This window comes from Hyaena hyaena, unplaced genomic scaffold, assembly GCF_003009895.1.
Source record: "Hyaena hyaena isolate Hyena2069 unplaced genomic scaffold, ASM300989v1 scaffold_345, whole genome shotgun sequence".
NCBI lineage: Eukaryota > Metazoa > Chordata > Mammalia > Carnivora > Hyaenidae > Hyaena > Hyaena hyaena.
In genome coordinates this window covers 1,358,459-1,383,366 of record NW_024080976.1, presented here as the reverse complement: position 1 = coordinate 1,383,366, position 24,908 = coordinate 1,358,459, and the positions used below count along the sequence as shown (strand labels likewise).

Here is a 24,908-nt window from a genome sequence, read left to right as displayed (position 1 = left end):
AGCATGCCTAAAACCATAAAACAGAATCAGATGCTTACCTGATTAAGCCACCCAGGCGCCCCTACTATTTTGGTTTTTTGATGTTTTTTGGGAGAGAGAGAGAAAGAGAAAGAGAAAAAACACATAAGCAAGAGAGAGGACCAGAGGGAGAGAGAGAGAATCCTAAGCAGGCTCCACACTTAGCTCAGAGCCCAACGTGGGGCCTGACCCCACAACCCTGGGATCATGACTTGAGCTGAATTGGAAGAGTCAGACGCCCAACTGACTGAGCCACCCAGGCACCCCTTTTTCCTTTTAAACTTCACGCTGAATAAAGAATAAATGTTGGTGAGGAGCTTTTCTCCAAACATTATATCCATTGTTCTTTCTCATTATGAATTCTCTGATGTCAATTAAGGTGTATAACATGGTTAACATCCTTTCCACAAATAATAATGAAGATGTTGATACTAGTATTAAATAGCATCTGCTAGATAGTTACCATATGTTAGTAACAATCCCAACCATTTTACATTTCTTAACTCATTTAATCCTTGCAGCAATCCAACTCACACATTAGTGTGCGTATATATATTCATACACATATAAAATTATAAAGCAGCACTAACTTTTCTACAAGTATTGAAAGTATTTAGGTATTTGGTTGTATGTGCACATATTTGTAAGCGAAAGTAGTTTTTTTAAAAAGTCTGGAAGATTAAATAACAAATTGCTATCACTGGTTACGATGAGTATTGGCAATACTTTACAAGGAGAAAATACTGATCAGTTATTTCGATACTGAAATGTAATGTTTTTAAAGAAAAACAAAACAAAATAAAATAGCACTAAATTTGTATTTAGAAGGCAACTTTCATAACTGTAGAATTTCAGTGAGCACCAAAAGTATGCCAGTAGTATTTAGCAAAATGATAATCTATCATAGAAAAGAGTATTATAATACCATTAAAAATAATGATAAATAAACATTTATACTTACTGAAAGAGTAGCATGATAGAAGCAGGTTATGATACAGCATACACATCAGATTACACTAAAAAGGTCTGGAAGGATATGTTGTAATAATTTGAAAATAGTAATTTCTGTTTGGAAGGCTTACAGATCATCTATTTCCTTTGTGTGTGTGTGTGTGTGTGTTTTAACACCATGAAAATATGAGTGTTACAAAAGGGAAAAAGAACAGAGCTTCCTTCAAAAACAAAGTTACAGTTCTGCCAGGAATTAAAAGATAGCCCATGTAACATAACTTACAGTGTAGTATTGGTATGAACAGATCTATAAGTCAGACAGACCAATAGAAAAGATGGCTCTAAAACTAAGCCAATATAAATACAAATATATAACCAAGAAACAGAATAAAACAAGGGGGAGGAAAGAATTATTTAAGAAGTAGCTCGAGACAGAACCATTTTTGGAGGGACGGCAGGTGTAATTTAAACCTTAAATTTACATTTGAAAATACATCTAACAAGTTATATATAAAAACAATGTTAACAGTGTTATGGGTTAAACTATGTTGAAGCCCTAACCCCTGGCTCTTGTGAATGTGATCCTACATGGAAATAAGGTCTTTGCAGATGTAATCAATTAAGATAAGGTCATCACGGTGAGCCCTAATCCAATAGGACTCATGTCCTGTATAAGAGTCTCTTCTTATACAATAGAGAGACAGATATACACAGGGAGAATGCAATGTGAAGATGGAGGCAGAGACTGGAGTGATGCATTTACAAGACAGAAATGTCAAACACTGCTGTTATCAGAAGCCAGGAGAGGGACATGGAAGAGATTCTCCCTCAAAGTCCTCAGAAGGAACTAACCTTATCAACAATTTTGGATTTCAAAACTGTGAGAATAAATTTGTTTTAAGTCACCCAATTTTGAAGTACTTGATACTGTTACAGTAGCCCAAAAAACTACTACACTGCTTTATCTTTTTTTTCCCATTATCTGTTTTTAAGATTATTATTATAAAGATTATGAACAGACTTTATCTTTCACCCAGTATGAATTCCTTCATGGCGAATAAGGTCAGAGCGACTACCAAAGGCCTTTCCGCATTCCTTACAATCAAAGGGTTTTTCACCAGTGTGAATTCTTTGATGTCTAGTAAGGTTTGAGCCCTTATTAAAGGCCTTCCCACATTCATTACATTCATAAGGTTTTTCATCTGTATGGATTCTCTGATGTTGAATAAGTTCTGAGCTCTGAATAAAGGCCTTTCCACATTCCTTACATTCATAGAGTTTCTGGCCGGCATGTATTCTGTGATGGTTAGTAAGTGTTGAGGCACTACTAAAGGCCTTTCCACATTCCTTACATTCATAAGGTTTCTCACCAGTATGCATTCTCTGATGTTGAATAAGCCTTGAGTGTTGAGTAAAGGCTTTCCCACATTCTTTACATTCATAAGGCTTCTCACCAGTATGAATTCTCAGATGTGGAAAGAGCTGTGAACTCTTAGTAAAGGCTTTTCCACATACTTTACATTCATAGGGTTTCTCACCAGTGTGAATTCTCTGATGATCATTGAGGTTTGAGCAATAATTAAAGGCTTTTCCACATTCCTTACATTCATAGGGTTTCTCACCAGTGTGAATCCTCTGATGTTGAGAAAAATATGAACTACAACTAAAAGCCTTGCCACATTCCTTACATTCATAGGGTTTTTCACCAGTATGAATCCTCTGATGTCGAGTAACAAGTGAGCCACGACTAAAGGACTTCCCGCACTCTTTACATTGGTAGTTTTTTTCAGCAGAATGAGTTCTCTGATGTTGAATAAATTGTAAGTTCTGATTAAAGGCCTTTCCACATATCTTACATTCACAGGATTTCTCTTCATTAACAATTTTTTGATGTGGAATAAGAAATGTGGGCTGAATAAAAGTAGGCATGTCTTCATGGGGAAATATTACTTGACTAAAATGTCTCTTCTTTAGAGATAATATCTTGGTCTCACACATTGATTCCAGATCTGAAAGAAAATAAAAATGTGTATGTTCATTTTTCCTATCTTGAAAAAGATTAAAACTTCTAAAAAAGAGAAAGATTAAGGTGAAAATAATATCTAGGAAAGTAAATGCTTAAACAATTCTCAAATATAGCTAAGCAATTTTCTAAACTGATAACAAAAGCATGGACATTGAAGAGAGCCAACAGAGGAATTCAAGAGGGTGATTAGAGAAATAAAGGATCTCTATCTTGAAATACTGATGTGAATCAGAATCACCTGAAACTTCCATAAATACATCCCATTCAGGGCCACCCTCTATAGTATACAGTGATTCTAATCACATATACATGTTTATAAGCATATATCCTCACACACAGCATCATACTGTATGTCTTGTAATTTGTGGACAGTTGTCTGACCTATACAAAAAGATTACTGAGGAGGGCACCTGGGTGGCTCAGTCAGTTAAGCATCGGACTTTGGCTCAAGTCATGATCTCACAGTTCATGGACTCAAGCCTCGCATCAGGCTTGCTGCTGTCAGCACCAAGCCTGCTTCAGATCCTCTGTCTCCTTCTTTCTCTACCCCTCCCCCACTCGTGCTCTCTCTCTGAAAAACAAACATTAAAAAAAAAGACTTGAGGAACTAATGTGTTGAAATGTAAAAATGGGTGGGGGGTGCAGTCAGAGACTGTGCAAAGGGTGTGCTGTTGGCAAATTCAAATTGGGGTATAGCCTACAGCAAGTCTAAAGTGCTGAATGAAATTGGCAAGAATGGTAGGCAGGTGATAGAGCCTGATATACTGGGGTATTCACTGAAACTTAGTCCTGGAATTCTCTAATGCTGACTTTGGGAGAAAGAGGAATGGAATCTCTCTCATGGCACTGACTAAGAAAGGAGGCAGCTTGAATATGATAAAGAAGAGATTAAGAATGAAATATACTCTGTGAGAAGAGAGGAACTCCATGTCAACATTTTTTGTCATTCTGCATATGTCTCCCATGAAATCACTGCAAGTATTCATTCTGAGTTACAAATTTTAGTGAGTAGGTGAATTCATAAATATGGAACCTGTGAGTAATGAGGGTCAATTGTACTTTTAATTTAAAAGGAGGCATAATTTCTGTTAAAAATGACAGACTAGGGGGGTGCCTGGGTGACTCAGTCATTTAAACATCCAACTCTTGATTTTGGCTCAGGTCATGATCTCATGGTTCGTGGGTCTGATCCCCTTGTCGAGCTCCACACTGACAGCACAGAGCCTGTTTGGGATTCTCGCTCTCGTCCCCTCCTCCCCCCCCCTCAAAATAAACACTTTTTTTTAAAATGACTATAAGAGTTTACCATTGCTTGTTCATGAATACACAAGAAAATTACAGTAGAAGCTTAACAAGAGGAAAGAAAAACCTCACTAGAACAGTGAATACTGGAGAAGTGATAGTAGCAATAAAATTTAAAAGCTAGAAAGCCAATGAATGAGTGATAAGTGAGTCTGCAGACTACAGAAAGTCAAACTGAGCCTACAGTGGATGAATTCCACAGCACTAATTCATAGTACAGATCCCTACAAATGCACAAGGACTGGAGGCATCAGGTACTTCTAATAGTGGAATACACAGAATGGTGAAAGCTGAAGTATGAATTCAAAGATTATATTAGTAGTGAGATGCCTAGGATCCCTTCATGTATCCTATACAGGATTATACTTCCCTATTCTCACAGAAAACTAGAAACATAGAAAAATGGACCCATGGGGAATCTGGACTCAGGAACATCAGACATACACAACATAGTTGTGGGTATGGGTATTGAACTGAGGACAAAAGACTAACAGAAAATATATATGCTTGTGATAAAATAATATATCTAGTTTTGTTCCTGGAACAGAGCTTCACAAACCATTAGAATTTCCTGATGGGACAGTCTTTTCTTACCCACAAGCTCCTTTTGATTATCCCTGAGTTTTGCTATTGAGGTGTTTCACAGTGGGCACTTGGCTTCAAGGAAGGGGCTTGGCCACTAATGACTACATAATCAAAGCCCAATAAAAAATTCAGAGCAAGGACTAGGGGAAGCTTTCTAGACTATATGATGTACCAGGAAGGTGGCATACCTTGATTACATGGGAAAAGAATTTCCTATGCTTGGCACCTCCTAGACCTTGCCCTATGTACCTTTTCAGCTAGCTGTTCATTGTATCCTTTATATAAAATGGTAATCAGAAGTACAGTGCTTTTCATGAGTTTTGTGAGTTGTTCTAATGAATCATCAAACCTGAGGAGTTGTGTGAAACTCTAAATTTACAGTCGGACAGGCAGAAGTATAGGTAGCCTGGGGATCCCAGTTGCAACTGGTGTCTGAACTAACGGCAGTTTTGTTGAGTACCTTGCCCTTTAACTTGTGGAATATGATGTTAATTCCATATAGTATCAGAATTTAATTGAAGTGTAAAACAGCCACTTGATATCAGATAATTTGTGCAAGTCACAATACTGAAATAATTCTGTTGATTTCATCCCAATTTGACTTCCAGAATGCCTATAGGCTCATAACACCCTCAACTAGTAATGAAAGTAAAGGTCTCTTCTCATGGGAAAATTATGCACAAAGGAAAAGACCAAATTACCAAAAGTGGGGAGTCCCCAGTATATTAACCCAACCAGATCATCCTAAAATAAATAAGACCTAATCCCTATTACACAGAAGTTCCAATCATCTTTTCAGTATCTCATACTTAAAAATTAGTAGTAAGCCATTGTTTATCAGACATTTAAGAAATGTTTTTCAACATGAAAAGGAGCCTAAAAGAGAACAAAGTATCTGTGAGGGAACAATCAATGCAAGGAACATAAGAAAAGGTCAAAACATATAATGCATAACCTCAGAGAGAGAACAGAATTAAAAGGCATAAAACACTAAATAAAGGGACACTAACATACACACAAAGTTCTTAGAAATCGAAAATATAATAATGAAAAAATATTTTTTAAAACCCCAAAAGTTCCTCTCTAAACTCTGTGCACAAAATTCTGGCTTTCTTTCTCAACTGACCCTGGAAAAATTACAGAGAATTTGGTTTTGTGGAACTGATGCAAATTGTGAAATATCCTATGGAGACTGAAGACTGATATAAACTTGGGTGTGTGTCAGGATGGAGGCTACTTGCCTAGAAAGATGGTATGAGAGGCAAGGAGAGGCTAGCCTGGTAGTACAGTCTTTAAATTCTGAGTTAGCCTTTCCCTGAGCTGCCTTGACCACTGCAGCCTATGCCTTTAGCATAGAAATGGTGGCAACTGCTCAAGTTGCTGAGTAAGTAGGATAACCTAATGGCAAAGAAAAATACCTGTTGGATAGAAGAATGTGGCTGATCACCAGCTCTCAGGCATCTGCTCCTCTGCCTCCTACGCTATTAAAACCCCCTTGCAAGAGCTGGTGGATTACAAAAGGAAGGCATGCTTTTCCATAGATGTTGCTGCTTTGTAAATGCTGAAAGATCAAACCCTGATAAGAAGAATTACCTGGCAGAGCAGCAGCAAATAAAAGTTATCAGCACTGAATCTTTAGGTCTTAAGGCTCATCATCCTGAACTTATCTCCTTCCATTTCTTACATCTACCTAGAGGGACACAGACCTAGGTCTACCTCTTGGTCCTTCCCCAGGTACACTGCCAGACAAGGTAATTGATAATCTCTTGGGAACATGAACTCACAGGCCAAAATGGCCATACAACAGAGGGTATAAATGCTGTTGAAATAAGACCACAAACTACCATGATCATCTTTGACAGATACAGAGAAATTGTAGGATGTGGCCAACACCTATTTATGATAACTCTGAGCAAATCAGCATTGCAAATTAATAGACGTAACTTGGTAAAAGTTATCAGAATTATGGCAAAAACTGCAGTTAAATGAAGAAACTAGATACGCTCCCATTAGAACAGGAAAAAGAAATATTACCACTACCAATGTTACCAATTAAGACAGTCTCAGTTATCATTGTAAGCAAAGAAATAACAAGTATGAAGATTGGAAAGGAAAAGATAAATCTAATAATATGATGATCTAACTAGAAAAATCAAGAGAATACAAACCTAACTTCAGTAAAATTGCCAGACATTAAAGAGCAACTTACAAAAATTAATAGTATGTTGAGTAACATCAGCAAGATGATGGAATAATAAGTGCTAGGTTCTCCTGACCCCCATAATAAACACATCAACTCAACAGCAATACACAGATCAATTCCCCTTGTGAGAAATCCAGAAATTGAGAGAATCCTGCATACTAGGCAAATGTGAAGCCAGACATATCAAAACTAGTAGGAAAACTGGAGACATGCTCTCTCTCACCATGATCCCCATACTGGCACACAACTGGAGGGAAACCTCCAGCTTCCAGCTTCTCCCTGAATACAAAAAGGTTGGAATGCACAGACAATGACTCAACTTTTCTAAGTGATGCCTAACTGACCATTTTGGAGCCTTGATTAGACTTGTTATACTCTAGAACCCTAGGGACTACAGAGAACAAAAGCACTGGTTTGAAATAGCATGCAGACACTAACCAAAGCTCCTTTAGCCCTGCTCAATGCAGTGACTGGGACAAAAACTTCATCCCTGGAGAAGGAAAGAGGTGACTGTATGTCAAACATTCCAACTTTTTTGAGGTCTGACTAAGGTACTGGCTTCTATTCCACCAGTCTTGGAGTGCTGATAGAACCCGGCAGAGTAGAACAGAAAAACAAGAAAGATCAGTGAAACTAATAGTTGGTTTACTGAAATAAAAAAATTGATAAACTTTTAGTTAGGATAAGAAAAAAAAGGGGAGCCTCAGATAAAATCAGAAATGAAAAAGGAGACACTATAACTGATGTTACAGAAATAAAAAGGATCATAAGAGACTACTATGAACAATTATATACCATGAAACTGGATAACCTGGAAAAAACGGATAAATTCCTAGATACATAGAGAATACCAAGGCTGAATCATGAAGGTACATCAAGTCTGAATATACCCATAACTAGTAAGGACACTGACTCACAATAAAAAATCTTTCGGGGTACCTGGATGGCTCAGTCAGTTAAGCATCTGACTCTTGATTCCATCCAGCTCAGGTCATGTCTCACAGTGGTGAAATCCAGCCCCAAGTCGGTATCCATGCTGAAAAACTGAAAAGCAGGGAATGCTTCCACACCATTTTTGTTTTTGAGAGAGAGAAAAAGTGCACGTGCATGTACAAGCAGGAGAGGGGCAGAGGGAGAGAGAGAGAGAATCCCAAGCAAGCTCCACTCTGGGGCTCGCTCCCATGATCCTGAGATCATGACTTGACCTGAAATCAAGAGTCAGATGCTCAACCAAGTGAGCCACCAGGCAACCCTCAAAACTCATTTTATGGGGGTGCCTGGGGTAACTCGTTTTATGGCTCAGTTGGTTAAGCATCCAACTTCGGGTCAGGTCATGATCTCACAGCTCGTGAGTCTGAGCCCCACATTGGGCTCTGTGCTAACAGCTCAGAGCCTAGAGCCTGCTTCAGACTGTGTCTCCTCTCTCTGCTCCTCAACCTGCTCAAACTCTGTCTCTGTCTCTCAGAAATAAATGTTAAAACAAATTTAAAAAAAAAATAAAGAGGGAGAAACCTCTCATTTTATGAAGCTACCATTACCCTCATGCCAAAGCCAGACACAGAAACCATTTAAAAAAGAAAATGACAGGCCAATTCCATAATGAATATTAATGAAAAATTCTCAACAAAATACTAGTAAACTGAATTTAACAGAACATTAGAAGGATCACACACCATGATCAAGTGGAATTTATCCCTGGGATGCAAATATGATCCAACATATGAAAATCAATTAATGTGATAGATAAAATTAAGAGGGATAAAAATTACATGATCATCTCAACAGATGCAGAAAATGCATTTGATAAAATTCAACACTCTTTCATTAAAAACTCTCAGCAAACTACTAGAAGGATATTACCTCAACATAATGAAGACCATATATAAAAAGTCCATACCTAATATCATATTCATTGAAGAAAAAGTGAAAGCTTTTCATCTAAGATCATGAAGGCAAAGATGCCCACTCTTGCCACTTCTATATCTGGCATATAGAAAACTCTATAAAGACTCTACATAAAAACTGTTAGAACTAATAAACAAATTAGACTTTCAGTTTGCAGTTGCAGGAAATGGGTTGCAGGAAAAATAAGTTGTGTTTCTTTACACTAACAATATTCTGAAAAGGAAATTAGAAAAACTATTTATAATAAATAACTATAATTTTTATAATAAATAACTATAATTTTTATAATATTTTATAATAATAAAAACTATTTATAATAGCATCAAAAGGACTAATATACTTAGGAGCATACAACTAAGGAAGTGAGAGACTTGTACACTGAAAACTGTAAAACAATGATGGAAGAAATTAAAGATACACAAGATAAATGTTAAGATATTCTGTGTTCATGGATTGGGAAAATACTGTAAAAATGTCCATACTCCCAATACTACAGATTCAACACAATCCCTATCAAAATCCCAATGGCATTTTCTATAGAAATAGAAAAAACAATTCAATGAGCCAAAATAATCTTTAAAAAGTACAACAAATCTGGAGGTAACACATTTCCTGATTCAAAAATAGATTATAAAGCTGCAGCAGTTAAAATAGTGTGGTAATGGCACAAAGATATTCATATAAGCCAAAAGAACAGAATAAATTCACATATACACAATTAATATACAACAAAGGTGCCAAGACTACATAACAGAGAAGGGAAAGTCTTAATTAATGATGATGGGAGGGGCACCTGGGTGGCTCACTCAGTTAAGCATCTCTTGGTTTTCGCTCAGGTAATATCTCAACGTTTCATGAGTTTGAGCCTATATCTGGCTCTGTGCTGACAGTGTAGAGGCTGCTTGGGATTCTCTGTCTCCTTCTCTCTCTGTCCCTCCCCCACTTGTGCTCTGTCTCTCAAAATAAACTTAAAAAAAAAAAAAAAAAAAAAAGGAGGATGTAAAACTGAGTATCTGCATGCAAAAGAAAGAAATTGGACTCTTACCTTATACCGTACAGAAAAATCAACTCAAAATGTATTAAAGACTTGAATATAAGACCTGACATTATAAAACTTCTACAAGAACACACAGGGGAAAAGTGTCACGATACTGGACTTAGTAATGATTTCTGAATATGACACCAAAAGCCTAGGTAACAAAAGCAAAAATAGAAATACAGGACTAAGACTACATCAAATTTAAAATCTTATACATAGCAAAGAATCAACAGAGTGAAAAGGCAATCTATGGAATGGGAGAAAATATTTGCCAACCATGTATCCAGTAAGGGGTTAATTTCTAAAATATGCAGGCAAAAAGCCTAATAACCTGATTAAAAGAATTAGTGGGGTGCCCGGGTGGCTGTTGGCTAAGCATCCAACTTTGGCTCATTTCATGATCTCATGGTTCATAAGTTTGAGCCCTGCATCTGGCTCTGCTCTGACAGTGCAGAGCCTGCCTGGGATTCTCTCTCTCCCTCTCGGCCCACCCCCGAGTTGTTCACTCTCTCTTAAGATAAATAAACTTTAGGGGCACCTGGGTGGCTCAGTTGGTTAAGCGTCTAACTTCGGCCAATGTCATGATCTCACAGTTTGTGGATTCAAGCCCCGCGTCGGGCTCTGTGCTGACAGCTTGGAGCCTGGAGCCTGCTTCAGTTTCTGGTCTGCCTCTCTATCCCTCCCCTGCTCACACTGTCTCTCTCTCTCAAAAATAAATAAAAAACATTAAAAAATTTTTTCAAAAAGATTAACTTTAAAAAATTAGGTAAGTAAATAAATAAGAACATGAGGGGCGCCTGGGTGGCTCAGTCGGTTAAGCATCCGACTTTGGCTCAGTTCATGATCTCACAGTTTGTGGGTTCGAGCCCTGTGTCAGGCTCTGTGCTGACAGCCAGCTCAGAGCCTGGAGCCTGTTTCCAATTCTGTGTCTCCCTCTCTCTCTGACCCTTCTCTGCTCACGCTGTCTCTCTGTCAGAAATAAATAAAACATTTTAAAAAATTTAAAGAACATGAATAGAGGTTTCTCCAAAGAAAACATACAAATAGCCAAGAAGTAAATGAAAGATGCTCAATATCTCTAAGCATTACAGAAACATAAATCAAAACCATGATGAAATACTGCCTAGTACAGTTAGGATAGCTGTGATTTAAAAAAAAAAAAAAAAAGTCAAGTAACATGGTGGTAAGGATGCTAAGAAATTAGAACTCCTGTACACTACTGGTGGGAATGCAAATTGATGTAGCCACTATGGAAAAGAGTATGGAGGTTCTTCAAAAAATTAAAAATAGAACTATTTTATGATCCATCAATCCCACTTCAGGGTATTTATCCAAAAGAACTGAAATCAAGATCTTGAAGAGATATTAGCACTCATGTGTTCATTAAGCACTACTCATAACAGTCAAGATGAAAACAACCTAAATCCATAGACAGATGAGTGGATAAAGAAAACGTGGTGTATACATACAACAGAATATTATTCAGTCTTAAAAAGAAGGAAATCTTGCCATATGTGACAACATGGATGAACCCTGACGACACAATGCTACATAAAATAAGGCAGTCACAGAACAAATACTGCATTATTTGACTTATATGAAGTATCTAAAAAGAGCAAAACTCATAGAAGCAAAGAGTAGAATGGTGGTTGGTAGGGACTGGGGTGATAGGGAAATGGGCAGTTGTTAATAAGTATAAAGTTTCAATTATGCAAGGCAAATAAGTTCTAGAGATCTGCTATATAATACTGTGCCTACAGTTAACTCCACATTCTCATCTATTCTTACTAACGTCAGGCTTAAATATTTGTCCAAGTTGCAGGTGTCATAATGGTATCCTACTGCAGTTTTAATTTGCATTTCTCTGATAACTAATAAAATTAAACTCCCTTTTCACATGTTAAAAAAAACTAATAGAATTTCTCTGCACCAACAACACCGACTAAATACACATGCTCACAACAGCAATACAACCTGCTTTAAAAATCTAGAAAGTAACTGAACAAAGAACAAAAAATTGCTAAGAACAACAGATTGCAAATGATGTGTCTGGTGAAAAGACAGCCTGAAGGTTACAGATTTATTATCCTGTAGAATAATAACTAGTTTTTGTATCCCAGTTAGTGATGTTATTCCTGCATTCTTTCTTTCCAGGACAATATGAACTCAGTTTCTCCCAGATAACTTAAACCAGCATTACCATTCCTCTGGTTCTCTCATTAATGAGCTAATAAATAAATCTGTCAAATGTGCTTACCATATATTTACGAAAGAGTCGTATTAAGCTTCTGAAAAGTTATACTTTTTTTTAAAGTTTATTTATTTGAGAGAGACAGAGATTGCACATGTTTGTAAGCAGGGGAAGGTCAGAGAGAGAGGGAGAGAGAGAATCTCAAGCAGGTTCCACACTAAGCATGGAGCCCGATGCAGAGCTCAATCTCACAACTGTGAGCCAATACCAAGTTGGCTACTTAACCGACTGAGTCACCTAGGTGCCCTGAAAAGTTCTATTTTTTTGAAAACGTTACACTCTGGGGGCACCTGGGTGGATCATTTGGTTCAGAGTCTGACTCTTGGTATGAGATCAGGTCATGATCTCACAGTCCGTGGAGTCAGGCCTCAGGTCAGGCTCCATGCGTGGAGCCTGCTTGAGATTCATTCTCTCTCTCTCTCTCTGCCCTTTCTCTGCTCATGCAGGCGTGTGCTTTCTCTCAAAATAAATATGTAAACATAAAAAAAAAAGAAAAAGGAAATGTTATTCTCTTAAAATTTTGAAGATCCCACTGAGATGTTCAAATGGACTTACCTGCAGGATGAAATAAAGCATGTGACTTGGGAAGTATTCCTCATAGGCTATTTAAGTCCCAGCAGTCTTCTTTTCTTGGCTGCCTCAGCAAATCCCAAGCAGCAATAAAATTCTACTTTCTTTCACTTTCTCTGCACTACATCCTCCTCAGTGTGTCCTCGGCTTGTTTTTGGGCTAAATCCAGTTTGGTTTTGGTTTGTATAAAGCTGGTAAATTGTAGTGATTAGGAATCTGATATTATGGTGATATCTATATGGATAATGGACATTTGTTTCAGTTATCTGGGGATCCTTTCATTCTCTGTTGAGGTGACAGAAGATCTAGATTGCTATCTTCCCTGTGTGAATTTGTAACATCTTGTGCCTCCTAGAAAGGAAAAAAAATCTTGGGGGTGGGGGGGGGCAGGTGCCTGGGTGGCTCAGTCAGTTAAGCATCCGACTCTTGGTTTTAGCTCAGGTCATGATCTCACACTTTGTAAGATTGCGTCCCGCACTGGGCTCTGTGCTCACAGTGCAGAGCCTGCTTAGGATACTCTCTCTTTCTCTGCCCCTCCCCTGCTTACTTTCTCTCTCAAAATAAATAAACTTAAAAAACCTTTAAACTTTAAAAGACCTTTATTGGTGAGTTCTTTAGTTCTTTGTCTATTCTATCTTGTGGCTAAATTGTAAAACTAAAGTTGTATCTAAAACTTTTTTGTTGTTTTCTCCTATAACTTTTTTTTGATATAACTGACAAAAACTTTTACCTGACAGGGGCGCCTGGGTGGCTTAGTCGGTTAAGCGTCCGACTTTCGCTTTGGTCATGATCTCGCGGTTCGTGGGTTCGGGCCCCGCGTCAGGCTCTGTGCTGACTGCGAGCTCAGAGCCTGGAGCCTGTTTCAGTCTGTGACTCCCTCTCTCTCTGACCCTCCCCTGCTCACGCTGTCTCTCTCTCTCTCTCCTAGAAATAAATAAAAACCTTAAAAAAAAAAAATTTTATAAAAAAAAAAAAAAAAAAAAACTTTCACCTGACAATAGAGTAAGTGTTAAATATTTTCCTACTGCCAGAAGGTATTAATAAACTTAACTGTGAAGGCTCTTAAAGGAGTTCACACCAAGACCATATGCAACCAAAGAAAAAATAGATAAACTGGATTTTGTCAAAATTAAAAACTTTTGTGCTTCAAAGGACAAAATCAAGAGGGTGAAAACACACCCACAAAATGGGGGGAAATATTCACAAATCATATACTGATAAGACACCTGTATTTAGTATAATTAACAGAAAACTCAATAATAAAATGGCAAACAACCAGTTACATAATGGATAAAATCATTATCCTACCATCTCATTCACCTGAACAAAGGCCTCTTGTAAGCTCTCTTTCAACCATCCAGGGCTCTTTTCCTTGTTCCAATAAGGAAATCACAGCTGGCTTAGAATTGGAAAGTCCTGATCACAAGAAAAGACATGCGACATGGTTATGCTGTGGTGTCCCAGAAATCAGATCCAGTCCCTTGGTGAGAAGAAAGAGATGCCACTGTAGGAAGGACCAGAGAAAGATGAAGATGAAGTTGCAGCCCACTGGAGCCGCTCATTTCCAATTTTTTCAATTCCATTTCAACTCAAACCATTCCTTGGGGAACAAGGAGCAGAAATTTAGCTGGCTACTTGAAACAATTAATTCACAATGAAGAAATGAGACATTCCTGAGGACAGACTCTGAATTTGGGGGGATAGTTATCCTTACCCACTGAAACCAGGTTGCTGAAATTCTCCAACATCACTTCTTTGTATAAATTCATCTGACCAGAGTCCAGGCATTCCCATTCCTCCTGAGAGAAGTTTATAGATACATCCCTGAACATCATTGATCCCTGAAACAACAAACACATTTTCACAGTGGAAGAAGATAAGAAAAAGATGGTAGTAGAGATGCTATTAGAGGGCTCTACAAAAAGGTACAGAGATTATTAATCAAATCGAAGGGGTTTAAACTCTATTAGATCAGTAGAAAGTGTATGTCTTGTATAGAGAGGGTATATCTAGGAATGTGCAAGTAAACTTTTCCAATGACATGAAATAGCAAGCATACAGCTCAATGCTTGATGTCTCCCATAGTGAAGTGTACATAAATATGAATTCCTTCCCCCTTCCCATATTTTTCCTTTAAGACTCCAAAGAAGGAACAATGTGATGAACTTTTAAAAACTTTAAAATTATATAATCAGGGAAAAACAGAACTTTCTAAAATTTCCAGGAAGAAAAAAAAACCAGAACTTTCTATTTTTTTAAAATGTTTTATTTCTGAGAGAGAGAGAGAGAGAGCGAGCGAGCACGCACATGAGCAGGGGAGGGTCAGAGAGAGAGGGAGATACAGAATCTGAAGACAGGCTCCAGGCTCTGAGCTAGCTGTCAGCACAGAGCCCAATGTGGGGCTCGAACCCACAAACCGTGAGATCATGACCTGAGCCAAGTCAGACGCTTAACTGACTGAGCCACCCAGGCACCCTTAAAACAGAACTTTCTAAAACTTCCAGGAAGAAAATATAGTTTACATAAAAATTTTCAGGAATCAAAATCACAGTGGACTTTTAAAAAATACCACTTGAAGTAAGAAAAAAGTAACTCCTTTAATATTACAAAGGAAAATGAATTCTGGTCTTGAATTCTATACCCAGTCAAATCTAATATGAAGATTATATACCAAACAAGATTAAAAACCAATCTAGTGTGAAGATTAAGTCAACACAATGGCAAGAAAAGATAAAATTATCTCCTATGTAGCTTTAAAAAAAAAGTTTTAAATGTTTGTTTATTTTTGGGAGAGATTGGGGTGGGGGCAGAAAGATGAGACAGAGAGAATTCCAAGCAGGTTCCAAACTGTCATCACAAAGCCTGATGCGGAGCTTGATGTCACAAACCATGAGATCAGGACCTGAGCTGAAATCAACAGTCAGACACTTAACCGACTGAGCCTCTCAGGTGCCCCTCTCCTATGCAGCTTCTTAAAAAGAAGTTCCTGATCTATGTGCTCCATTAGAACTAAAGAGTAAATTAAGAAAAAAGAAAATACTATATTCAGAAATGACAAAACATGAAAATACCTGACAAAGTCCCAAGTGTAACTGTGAAAGGCAAGTCATAGAACAATATCTGGCAGCAGAATTAGAGAGCAACATCTAGGAACAGGAGGAGAGAGGACAATGGGGGAAAGGTCTCCAAGGAAAAATAAAGAACTAATGTTTGATCACCTGGAAAATACTTTTGATAGGCAACTGAAAGCAATGTTGGTAGATTTGGGGGGGAAATAGCAACACATACATGGAATAAGGCAAATAAAGAAACAAAAGTTTACTGTCAGAAAACTGTAAAAGTTGTACTAAAAAGAATCTAGGTTCTAGTGTACTACTTGGCTCAGATTAATAATATCTGTAGGTCCTAATTACATGAATATCAATGATTTAAAGAAAAATTGTGTTGCATAAAAACAGACACTCAGATCAATGAAACAGAATAGAGAACCCAGAAATGGACCCATAAATGTATGACCAGCTCATCTTTGACAAAGCAGGAAAGAATATCCAATGGAATAAAGATAGTCTCTTCAGCAAATGGTGCTGGGAAAACTGGACAGCGACATGCAGAAAAATGAACCTGGACCACTTGCTTACACCATACACAAAAATGAATTCAAAATGGATGAAAGACCTAGACGTAAGACAGGAAGCCATCAAAATCCTCGAGGAGAAAGCAGGCAAAAACCTCTTTGACCTCAGCCGCAGGAACTTCTTATTCAACATGTCTCTAGAGGCAAGGGAAACAAAAGCAAAAAATGAACTATTGGGACCTCATCAAAATAGAAAGCTTCTACACAGCAAAGGAAACAATCAACAAAACTAAAAAGCAACCGACAGAATGGGAGAAGACATTTGCAAACGACATATCAGATAAAGGGTTAATATCCAAAATCTATAGAGAACTTATCAAACTCAACACCCAAAAAATAATCCTGTGAAGAAATTGGCAAAAGACATGAACAGACACTTCTCCAAAGAAGACATCCAGATGGACAACCAAAACCTGAAATATTGCTCAACATCACTCATCATCTGGGAAATACAAATCAAAACCACACTGAGATACCACCTCACACCTGTTAGAATGACTAACATTAACAACTCTGGCAACAACAGATGTTGGCAAGGATGCAGAGAAACGATCTGTTTTGCACTGCTGGTGGGAATGCAAACTGATGCAGTCACTCTGGAAAACAGTATGGAGGTTCCTCAAAAAATTAAAAATAGAACTATGATACAACCCAGCAATTGCACTACTAGGTATTTATCCAAGGGATACAGGTATGCTGTTTCAAAGGGGCGTGTGCACCCCAGTGTTTACAGCAGCACTATCAACAGCAGCCACAGTATGGAAAGAGCCCAAATGTCTACTGATAGATGAATGGATAAAGAAGATATGGTATATATATACAAAGGAGTATTACTTGACAATCAAAAAGAATGAAATCTTGCCATCTGCAACAATGGATGGAACTAGAGGGTATTATGCTAAGTGAAATAAGTCAGCTGGAGAAAGACAAATATCATACGTCTTCATTCATACGAGGACTTTAAGATACAAAACAGATGAACATAAGGCAAGGGAAGCAAAAATAATACAAAAACAGGGAGAGGGACAAAACATAAGAGACTCTTAAATATTGAGAACAGGGTTGCTGGAGGGGTTGTGGGAGGGGCTAAATGTGTAAGTGGTTTAAGGAATCTACTACTGAAATCACTGTTGCACCATGTACTAACTTGGATGTAAATTATAAAAAATAAATAAATTATAGAAAAAATTAAAATTAAAAAAATAAAGAAAAGTTGTGATACAACTCTTTTGCAGGACCAGGAAACAAGGAATGTGATATGGGAAATCAGTCCACGTTATTTTCAAGAAAGTCACCAGAAAATGTCTATTAAAAACAGCAATGTAGGAATATCAATTAGAAATATAGAAAAATACCAAGAGAAAGAGAAAAATATTTGAGGCTCCCACCTGAGGGGAGTGAAATTGGGTACTGGGACAAAATCCTGCCATTTTTCACTAAGTCTTTTAAAATTTATTGAATTTTGGGGGCACCTGGGTGGCTCAGGTTGTGTCGGACTTCAGTTCAGGTCATGATCTCACAGTTTGGGGGTTTGAGCCCCACAACAGGCTCTCTGCTGTCAGCGCAGAGCCCATTTGGACCCTCTGTCTTTCCTCTCTCTCTGCCCCTCCTCTGCTCACTAAATAAATAAACATTAAAAAATTCTTGAATTTTTAAAATGCAAAACTGGTTAAACATTAATTTAAAAAATCTCTATCTTAGGGCACCTGGGTGGCTCAGTCAGTTAAACGTCCAACTTCAGCTCAGGTCGTGATCTCATGGTTCATGAGTCTGAGGCCGAAATTGGGCTCCTTGCAGTCAGCATGAAGCCTGCTTCAGATCCTCTGTCTCCCTCTCTCTCTGCCCTTCCCCTGCTTGTTCTCCCTCAAAAATATATAAACATTTAAAGAATTAATAAAGTATCACTATCTTAGACAAGAGCATAATTTAAACTTCTTGAAAATTACAGTTCCTTTATGATGATTGTAACAATTACTCCCTTTTGGGGCACCTGGATGGCTCAGTCAGTTGAGTGTCCGACTCTTGATTTCAGTTCAGGTTATGATCTCATGGTTTGTGGGATCTAGCAGTTGGGTTCTGTGCTAGCAGCACAGAGCCTGCTTGGGATTCTCTTTCTCTCTCTCTCTCTCTCTCTCTCTGCCCCCTGCCCCCACAGCTCCGCATCCACACTCTCTCAAAATAAATAAACATAAAAAAAGAGAATGATTCCCTACTAACATAAATTCTTTAACTTTTATAATGTTACTGGTGGCAAAATTTTTGGCTACATAAACATTCCTGAAAAACCTTTCATTGCAGCCATTTTATTAAGCAAAATCCTTAAGATCCTCTCCAGACATGGCCTTCCCTCCCATGCCTGCCCTATGCATCTCTACCACTTTGCTGTTTCTGAATTGTATTGTTTATAATAAAACTGTGGTCATAAATATAATACTTTCCTGACTTCTATGAATCATTCTAATCAATTACTGTACCTGAGTGAGGATCATGGGAATGTCTCAACTTGCAGTCTGCTGGGCAAAAGGGCAGTGCTTTGGGGATACCCAAGACTTGGAGCTGCTTTTTGAAATAGGGCAGTCTTGTAAGACTGAGCCTCTAAACCTGTGGGGTTCTGTGTTAACTCTGGGTAATAAGTGTCAGAATTTAATTAAATTGTAGGACACTCAGTTGGTGTCCAAAAATTGGCAGTCATTGGAAAATGATACACATTTCCATTCCATAGGAGAAATTAGGTTACTCCTCCTTCATCTTAGGCCAACCAAGGGGGCCCCTTTGGACTCCATTGTCCAAAATGGAATGATGAGATTGTTTAGAAGGATTTTTGTTGTGTTTCCTAGAGTTTAGAGGAAAAGACTGTTTTGGACCTGATGTAGACCCAATAGAGGGACAATGTGTCTCCCAACAAGGCAGTAGATGACAGAATGCCTAAGTATAAGACATATATTATTAAGTAGCCATTTTAAGGAGATGCATTGCCTATATCACAGGGAAGTACAAATAGAGATTTTCAGAAGGGATTTCTCCCCAAATCACACATTTTCTTACCCCATAAGAAAATGAGTCAGTGCTAAACATCCATAAAAGCAAAGGAGACCAAGACCAAAACAATAGCACCAATCAAGTAAAACTTTTCTCCTTACCTCCTCCTCCCTACCCATTGCAACCTCAATAGGAGCCAGAAATTACCTACTGGGAGGGAGAAAAGAAACTTAGGTTGATGAAATGAAGAAGTTTAGTATATGCCCTTTTTCATACTGCAAGCTTTTAAGCTTACAGCAAGGCGGAACTCAAAGAAAAGCCTTTAAATGAAACTTACATATTATTATACTCAACTGGAGATTGTAATTAGTAAAATGAGACTGATCTTGTTACTAAAAAACAACTTGGTAAAGGATACCAAGGAGCGATCAAATCAATTATAGGGACTGCACAAGTTTTTGACCAGGGCAACAACAACAACAAAAAATTAGCCATAGAGACAGTTGAGGGTAGAAATTATGAAAAAAAAAAAAAATTCTTTTGCTTACTTCCTATGGAGTCCTGCTTATTTCAAAGTTATGGTTATAAGCTGATTTGGTCTTCTAGGCACATATTCATATCATCTGCAAAATGATAATCTTACATCTTCTTTTCTAATTTTTAACCTTTTTTTCCTCTTGTCAAAGTGCTTTGGTTAATAACAACAGAACAATGTTAAATAACATTGGTGATGGTGTATATCCTTGTCTTTTTTTCTGATTTTACTAGGAATACTTCAAATATTTCCTGATTAAACATTAGGTTAGAAAAATAAGTGGTGCCTGTCTGGTTAGTCAGTAGAGCATGCAACTCTTGATCTGGGGGTTGTCGGTTCAAGCCCCACATTCAGTGTAGAAATTACTTAAAAATAAAATCTTTAAAAAATTATCTTCTACTATATTATACTACCACCCTAGAGTTATCCCTATTAATACTGGGCAACAATCTTCACTAGAGAAATAGCAAGCATAATTAGAGGCTGATGTGAGAGGGCAACCTGATATTCTGGGTTTTGGCACAAGAGAATGGATTGAAAATACTCAGCCATCTTCTAAAGAAAGTCAGATAGAAAGGTCAAACTGAACAGATTTCGGACAATGGATTCTTAATCTGATTTCCTTTGCCTCGGTACCAAACACACACGTCTAAAACATTGAGAGTAGATGTGCCTATTTCCAAATTTATACTTCAAGAAAACACTACCATACTGAGTTCTCTACTTCAATACATTCTAATTTTCGCATAAGAAAATCATAAGGTGAATGGATAGCCTTATGATTTAGAGAGTTCCTCAAAATTAGAAGTGTTAAGGTACAATAGAATAAACGTATTTTTACTACGAGTTGGGAAAAGAATTCTAAGACTCTAGCTACCTGACATGCTCTCCACCCCTCCTAAGACAAGGCAAGCTTCTTTTGCTTAATATTGCTTTGATTTGAGCTATATGTAACTAAGTTTAGTTAGAGGCTGAGAGTGGGAAAAGAGAGAGAGATAATAAGGCAGGGGTAATCTTTGAAGGTGGCTGAGAATTTTCTTAATAAATAAAAAGCACCTATCCACAAATTCAAAAAATGCTACAAATCCCAAGCAGATACAATCTTTAAAAGGCACATTTAGACACACTATACTAAAATTACAGAAAACCAAAAACTGGGAGAAAGTCTTAAAAACAGCCAAAGGAAGAAAAGCCAAAATACCTTCAAAGGAGAGAGAAGCTAGAATAATCAAGACTGTGATACTGTGACAGAGCAACAGAACAAGGAGGACAAATAATGTATGTCCCATGTACATAAGGACACTGGATATTTATATATATATTTGGATATATCTGAAATGAGAACATAGCAGACTAATATATGATACAATTTACGTCATACACAATAGCCAGAGGTGCATTAAATATATAAATAGGACAGGCAAAACTTTTTAAAAAAGATTTTACACCTAATGTGGGGCTCAAACTCACAGCTCCAAGATCAAGAGTCACATGTCCCACCGACTGAACCAGCCAGGCACCACGCAAAGGTAAAACTTATACCTTTAAGCATAAATGTAGAAGAATATTTGCATAACGTTGGGAAATGAAAAGGTTTCTTAAAATACAAAAAGCACCAACCATAAAGAAAAAAAATTGATAAATTTGACTATGTTAAGGTTAAGACTTCTGTTCATAAAACCAACTTAAAGGTGGGTAGAACAGAACTCATTCATACAAAGAAATATGTATCTTTGAAAAATAGTATTCACAAAGACCATTTGACAACACAGAAGAATGACACTTTTTAGTCAAAATGTAGGATATGACATGGTAAATGAGGTATAATTTGATTTTGGAAAAATAATAAAAATTCATTGAAATATTAATAGTAGTTGAGTGATGACATTTTATTTTTTCTTGGTAATTCTGTGTTTTCGAAATCTCTACAGTAATCATGCTTTTATTTTAAAATTGTAACAAATATTTAATTTAAAAAGAAGAAAACAGCAAACAGAAGTGGAGCCATTTTCCAAATAAGTGAACATTAGGTATTTGGTGCTGTTGGGTTTAATGCCAGGCTGGACTATTCTTTCCTCTAACAGGGAAATTATAGGCATCTATAATCAAATGGCATATCTTTATTAAGCACTTAACTTTCAAATGAAAGAAGTCAAAGAGGAAACCTCAACATACCTTGGACACTGCTTGTAGAAGTTCATTTTGCATTCTTTCCTTCTCTCCTGCACCTGGAGAGGGGCAGCACTGGGAGAGGAAAAAGTAATTGTAAAACACCACGTTTTCCTTGTTTCCCAAACTAGTCTGATCAGAGGTCAGCCCCAGCCCCAACCCCAGCACCCACCACACACAGGGAATGGAGATCAGAGGAGAATAAGGAACCCTACCCAATCCCAGTGTGTCAAGAAAAAGCTGCGGTCACTGCTGTCAAGGGGCTATAATCTGACTAAACTTCACAGAGGTTCCCCGGGGACAGAGTTCTGGAGTTACAATATTACACATGACAGGAGGCCCATACCCAGACACATAGTGCCACACACACCGGGTATGGTCATACTTAAAACAATGGGTTACGCAGTCCACACAGCGCCACACAGGGTAACACAGCTTTAATCGCATTCCCACCACCGAACACCTAACAGTTACTCTCCTACAGTCGCAGGGTCACAGTCATACATCGCCATAGGGACACAGGACGCAGTAGCCGCACAACTATAGACAACCGATATCTGCACACAGGTCTCAGTGTAACAATCTCACAGACAATCCCACAACCTCTCCTTTTCATGCCGCTCCGCCCGCACAGGCAAAAGGACCCAACTCCGTACCTGCCTCCGGTCTCCTCAATTTAGGCCTTTCCGTTCTCCCGGGGTAGCAATCTGCATAGCTGAGCCGGTTCCCCCGGGGTCCATGGACTCGCACCTCACGGATCTAACGGTCCCGCCAGGCGTGACAAAACGTTCGACTTCCTGCGAGAAGAGTGGTGACCGGCCACCTAGCCCTCTGGGAAATGTGGTCCAAAGCTGGACCCACAGCTAGCGCCCTGCCTGGGCCCTCCTGAAACGACTATAACTCCAATTCTCAGCGTCTAGCCGAGTCTCAGGGTTGCGGGGCACGTGAGCTTGGCAAGATCCTGCTGGCTCTCGAGCTCTGACCTGGCCCGCACCACTCTCCCAAACAGGAAACGCAGACTGCGTCCTGGCCGGAAGTTGAATCGGGCCGCGAGGCCTTCTGGGAGGTGTTGATGTGGTCAGAGGCGTACGTTGGGAGGCGGGTGCGAAGGGATGGTTCGGCGTTACCCGTCCCTGGCTCGGACCCTTCCGTGGGTCGCCTTCACCCAGCCTCCCAGATACTGGGTGCGCATTAGAGCGCTGGATGCGCATTCTGGCGTTTCCGGCAGGTGACGCTACCGCGTCTCCGCAGCGGGGCATGGGGGAGGGGCTTGAGCTGCCTGGGCTGCTCTGTTGCGCCGCTCACGGGGCGGGGCGTCTCAGAAGGCCCAGTGCCTCTGGAGTGCGAAGTGCTCGGAGTTGGGAGTACGCAACTGGAGGGTGCCTGGAGTTGTTGGAACAAGAAACTGTGGTGGGAGTCAGTGTGTGTGTGGGTGTGAGAGAGAGAGAGAGAGAGAGACTGGTGATGTGTGTGCGAGTAAGGGGGCGTGGCTGGGTGTGAGAGTGAGGGAGTAATTGTGATGGTGATGGGATGTATGATTGTGGTGTTTGTGTTGTGTTTGTGGTTGTGTGTGGCTGTATGGTGTTTGTGTGGTTCTCGGAGAAGGTCTGTGGTGAGATGTTTGTGATATGTGTAGTGGTTCTTGTCTTGAGTTGACTTGGGTGTAACGTTTGTCATAGTTGGTAACCGCTTGAAAAAAAGTATGTATAAATTTTTTTTTGTATTTGGTTGTAAGCAGTCCTCCCTGCCCATTAGTCTCCTTAGTCTCCTTTGCTGTCTTTTTTTCCCTGGAAGTTCTTGGCGCTTTTCTATTGCTTGCCAGTTTTCCTGTCGATCTTTTCCAGATTCATTATCTCAACATCATATGGCTTGCTTCCTTTATCATATGTATTATTTAGCTATTGTCATGATAATAATGCTGCCAAACAAACTATCCCTAAACTCATACTATAGCAAGCATTTATTCTCATGCTCACCTGTTCACAGGTTTTCTGTGTTCAGTTTACTTAGGCTGTGGTTGGCTGAATGGCTGGACTGCAGTATGGATTTAGACCTGCTCCACATGTGTTCTTTCTGCTGCTCAGGCTAAAAGGACAGTGGTTACCAGGGCGTGTTCTCATTATGATCACCAGAGCACAAGACAGATCCTACAAACACCCTTAAAAACCTCTGCTCCTAATTATACTAATACATTAGCCAAGGCAAGCCACCTGGCTAAGCTTAATGTCAGTTACACCCAAAATGGGAGGACAAGGTAAAGTTACATGGCAAAGAGTGAATATTACAGTGGGGGTCAAGGATTGGGACCAAGATTCTAATCTACCACATTAGAAAACATGCCTTTTTATCCTGGCAGATGCCTTTTAGTCCAAGCTCTCTTTTGTCTGATAATATTCCTTTTCAGGTTTTGTTATGGTATTACCCAGGAATTTCACTTTCCAACCCCTTCTATTTATATTTTTATGTTCAAATCTCTTGTAAAGAGTATGTTGCTGGGCTTTTTACCCTTTTATCCTAATAGGTGAGTTTAATTCATTTACATTTATTGTGATTGCCGATATAAATTTGTTTTCTACTTGTTGTGACTTTTTTATTGTGCACAATATTGTAACTTATTCCCCTTTCTTCAGTGCTTTGGTTTCTGTTCTTTTCCTTGGATATTTAATATGCACACTTAGCAAAACCCAAACTTAAGACTTTTGAACACTTGAACTCCAAACTGCCCACTCATTTCTTATTCT

The 24,908-nt window shown here is 38.6% G+C and overlaps 2 protein-coding genes across 2 annotated transcripts in view; one reads left to right on the top strand and one right to left on the bottom strand.

The window, feature by feature from the left end:
- Nucleotides 1-822: 822 nt before the first annotated feature.
- Nucleotides 823-23,378, bottom strand: ZNF829 (zinc finger protein 829). Its single transcript, XM_039249627.1, has 6 exons — nucleotides 23,069-23,378; nucleotides 22,824-22,834; nucleotides 22,174-22,242; nucleotides 14,565-14,691; nucleotides 14,171-14,266; nucleotides 823-2,978 (listed from the first exon to the last, which is right to left on the bottom strand). The coding sequence occupies exons 1-6, from the start codon at nucleotides 23,376-23,378 to the stop codon at nucleotides 1,999-2,001; spliced, it is 1,593 nt and encodes a 530-aa protein (XP_039105558.1). The 3' UTR covers nucleotides 823-1,998.
- Nucleotides 23,314-24,908, top strand: part of ZNF568 (zinc finger protein 568) — a 68,391-nt gene continuing 66,796 nt past the window's right edge. Inside the window, exon 1 of the mRNA XM_039249742.1 lies at nucleotides 23,314-23,395. The gene's annotated coding sequence lies outside the window, so the exon portion shown is untranslated. The remainder of the gene's footprint in view (nucleotides 23,396-24,908) is intronic.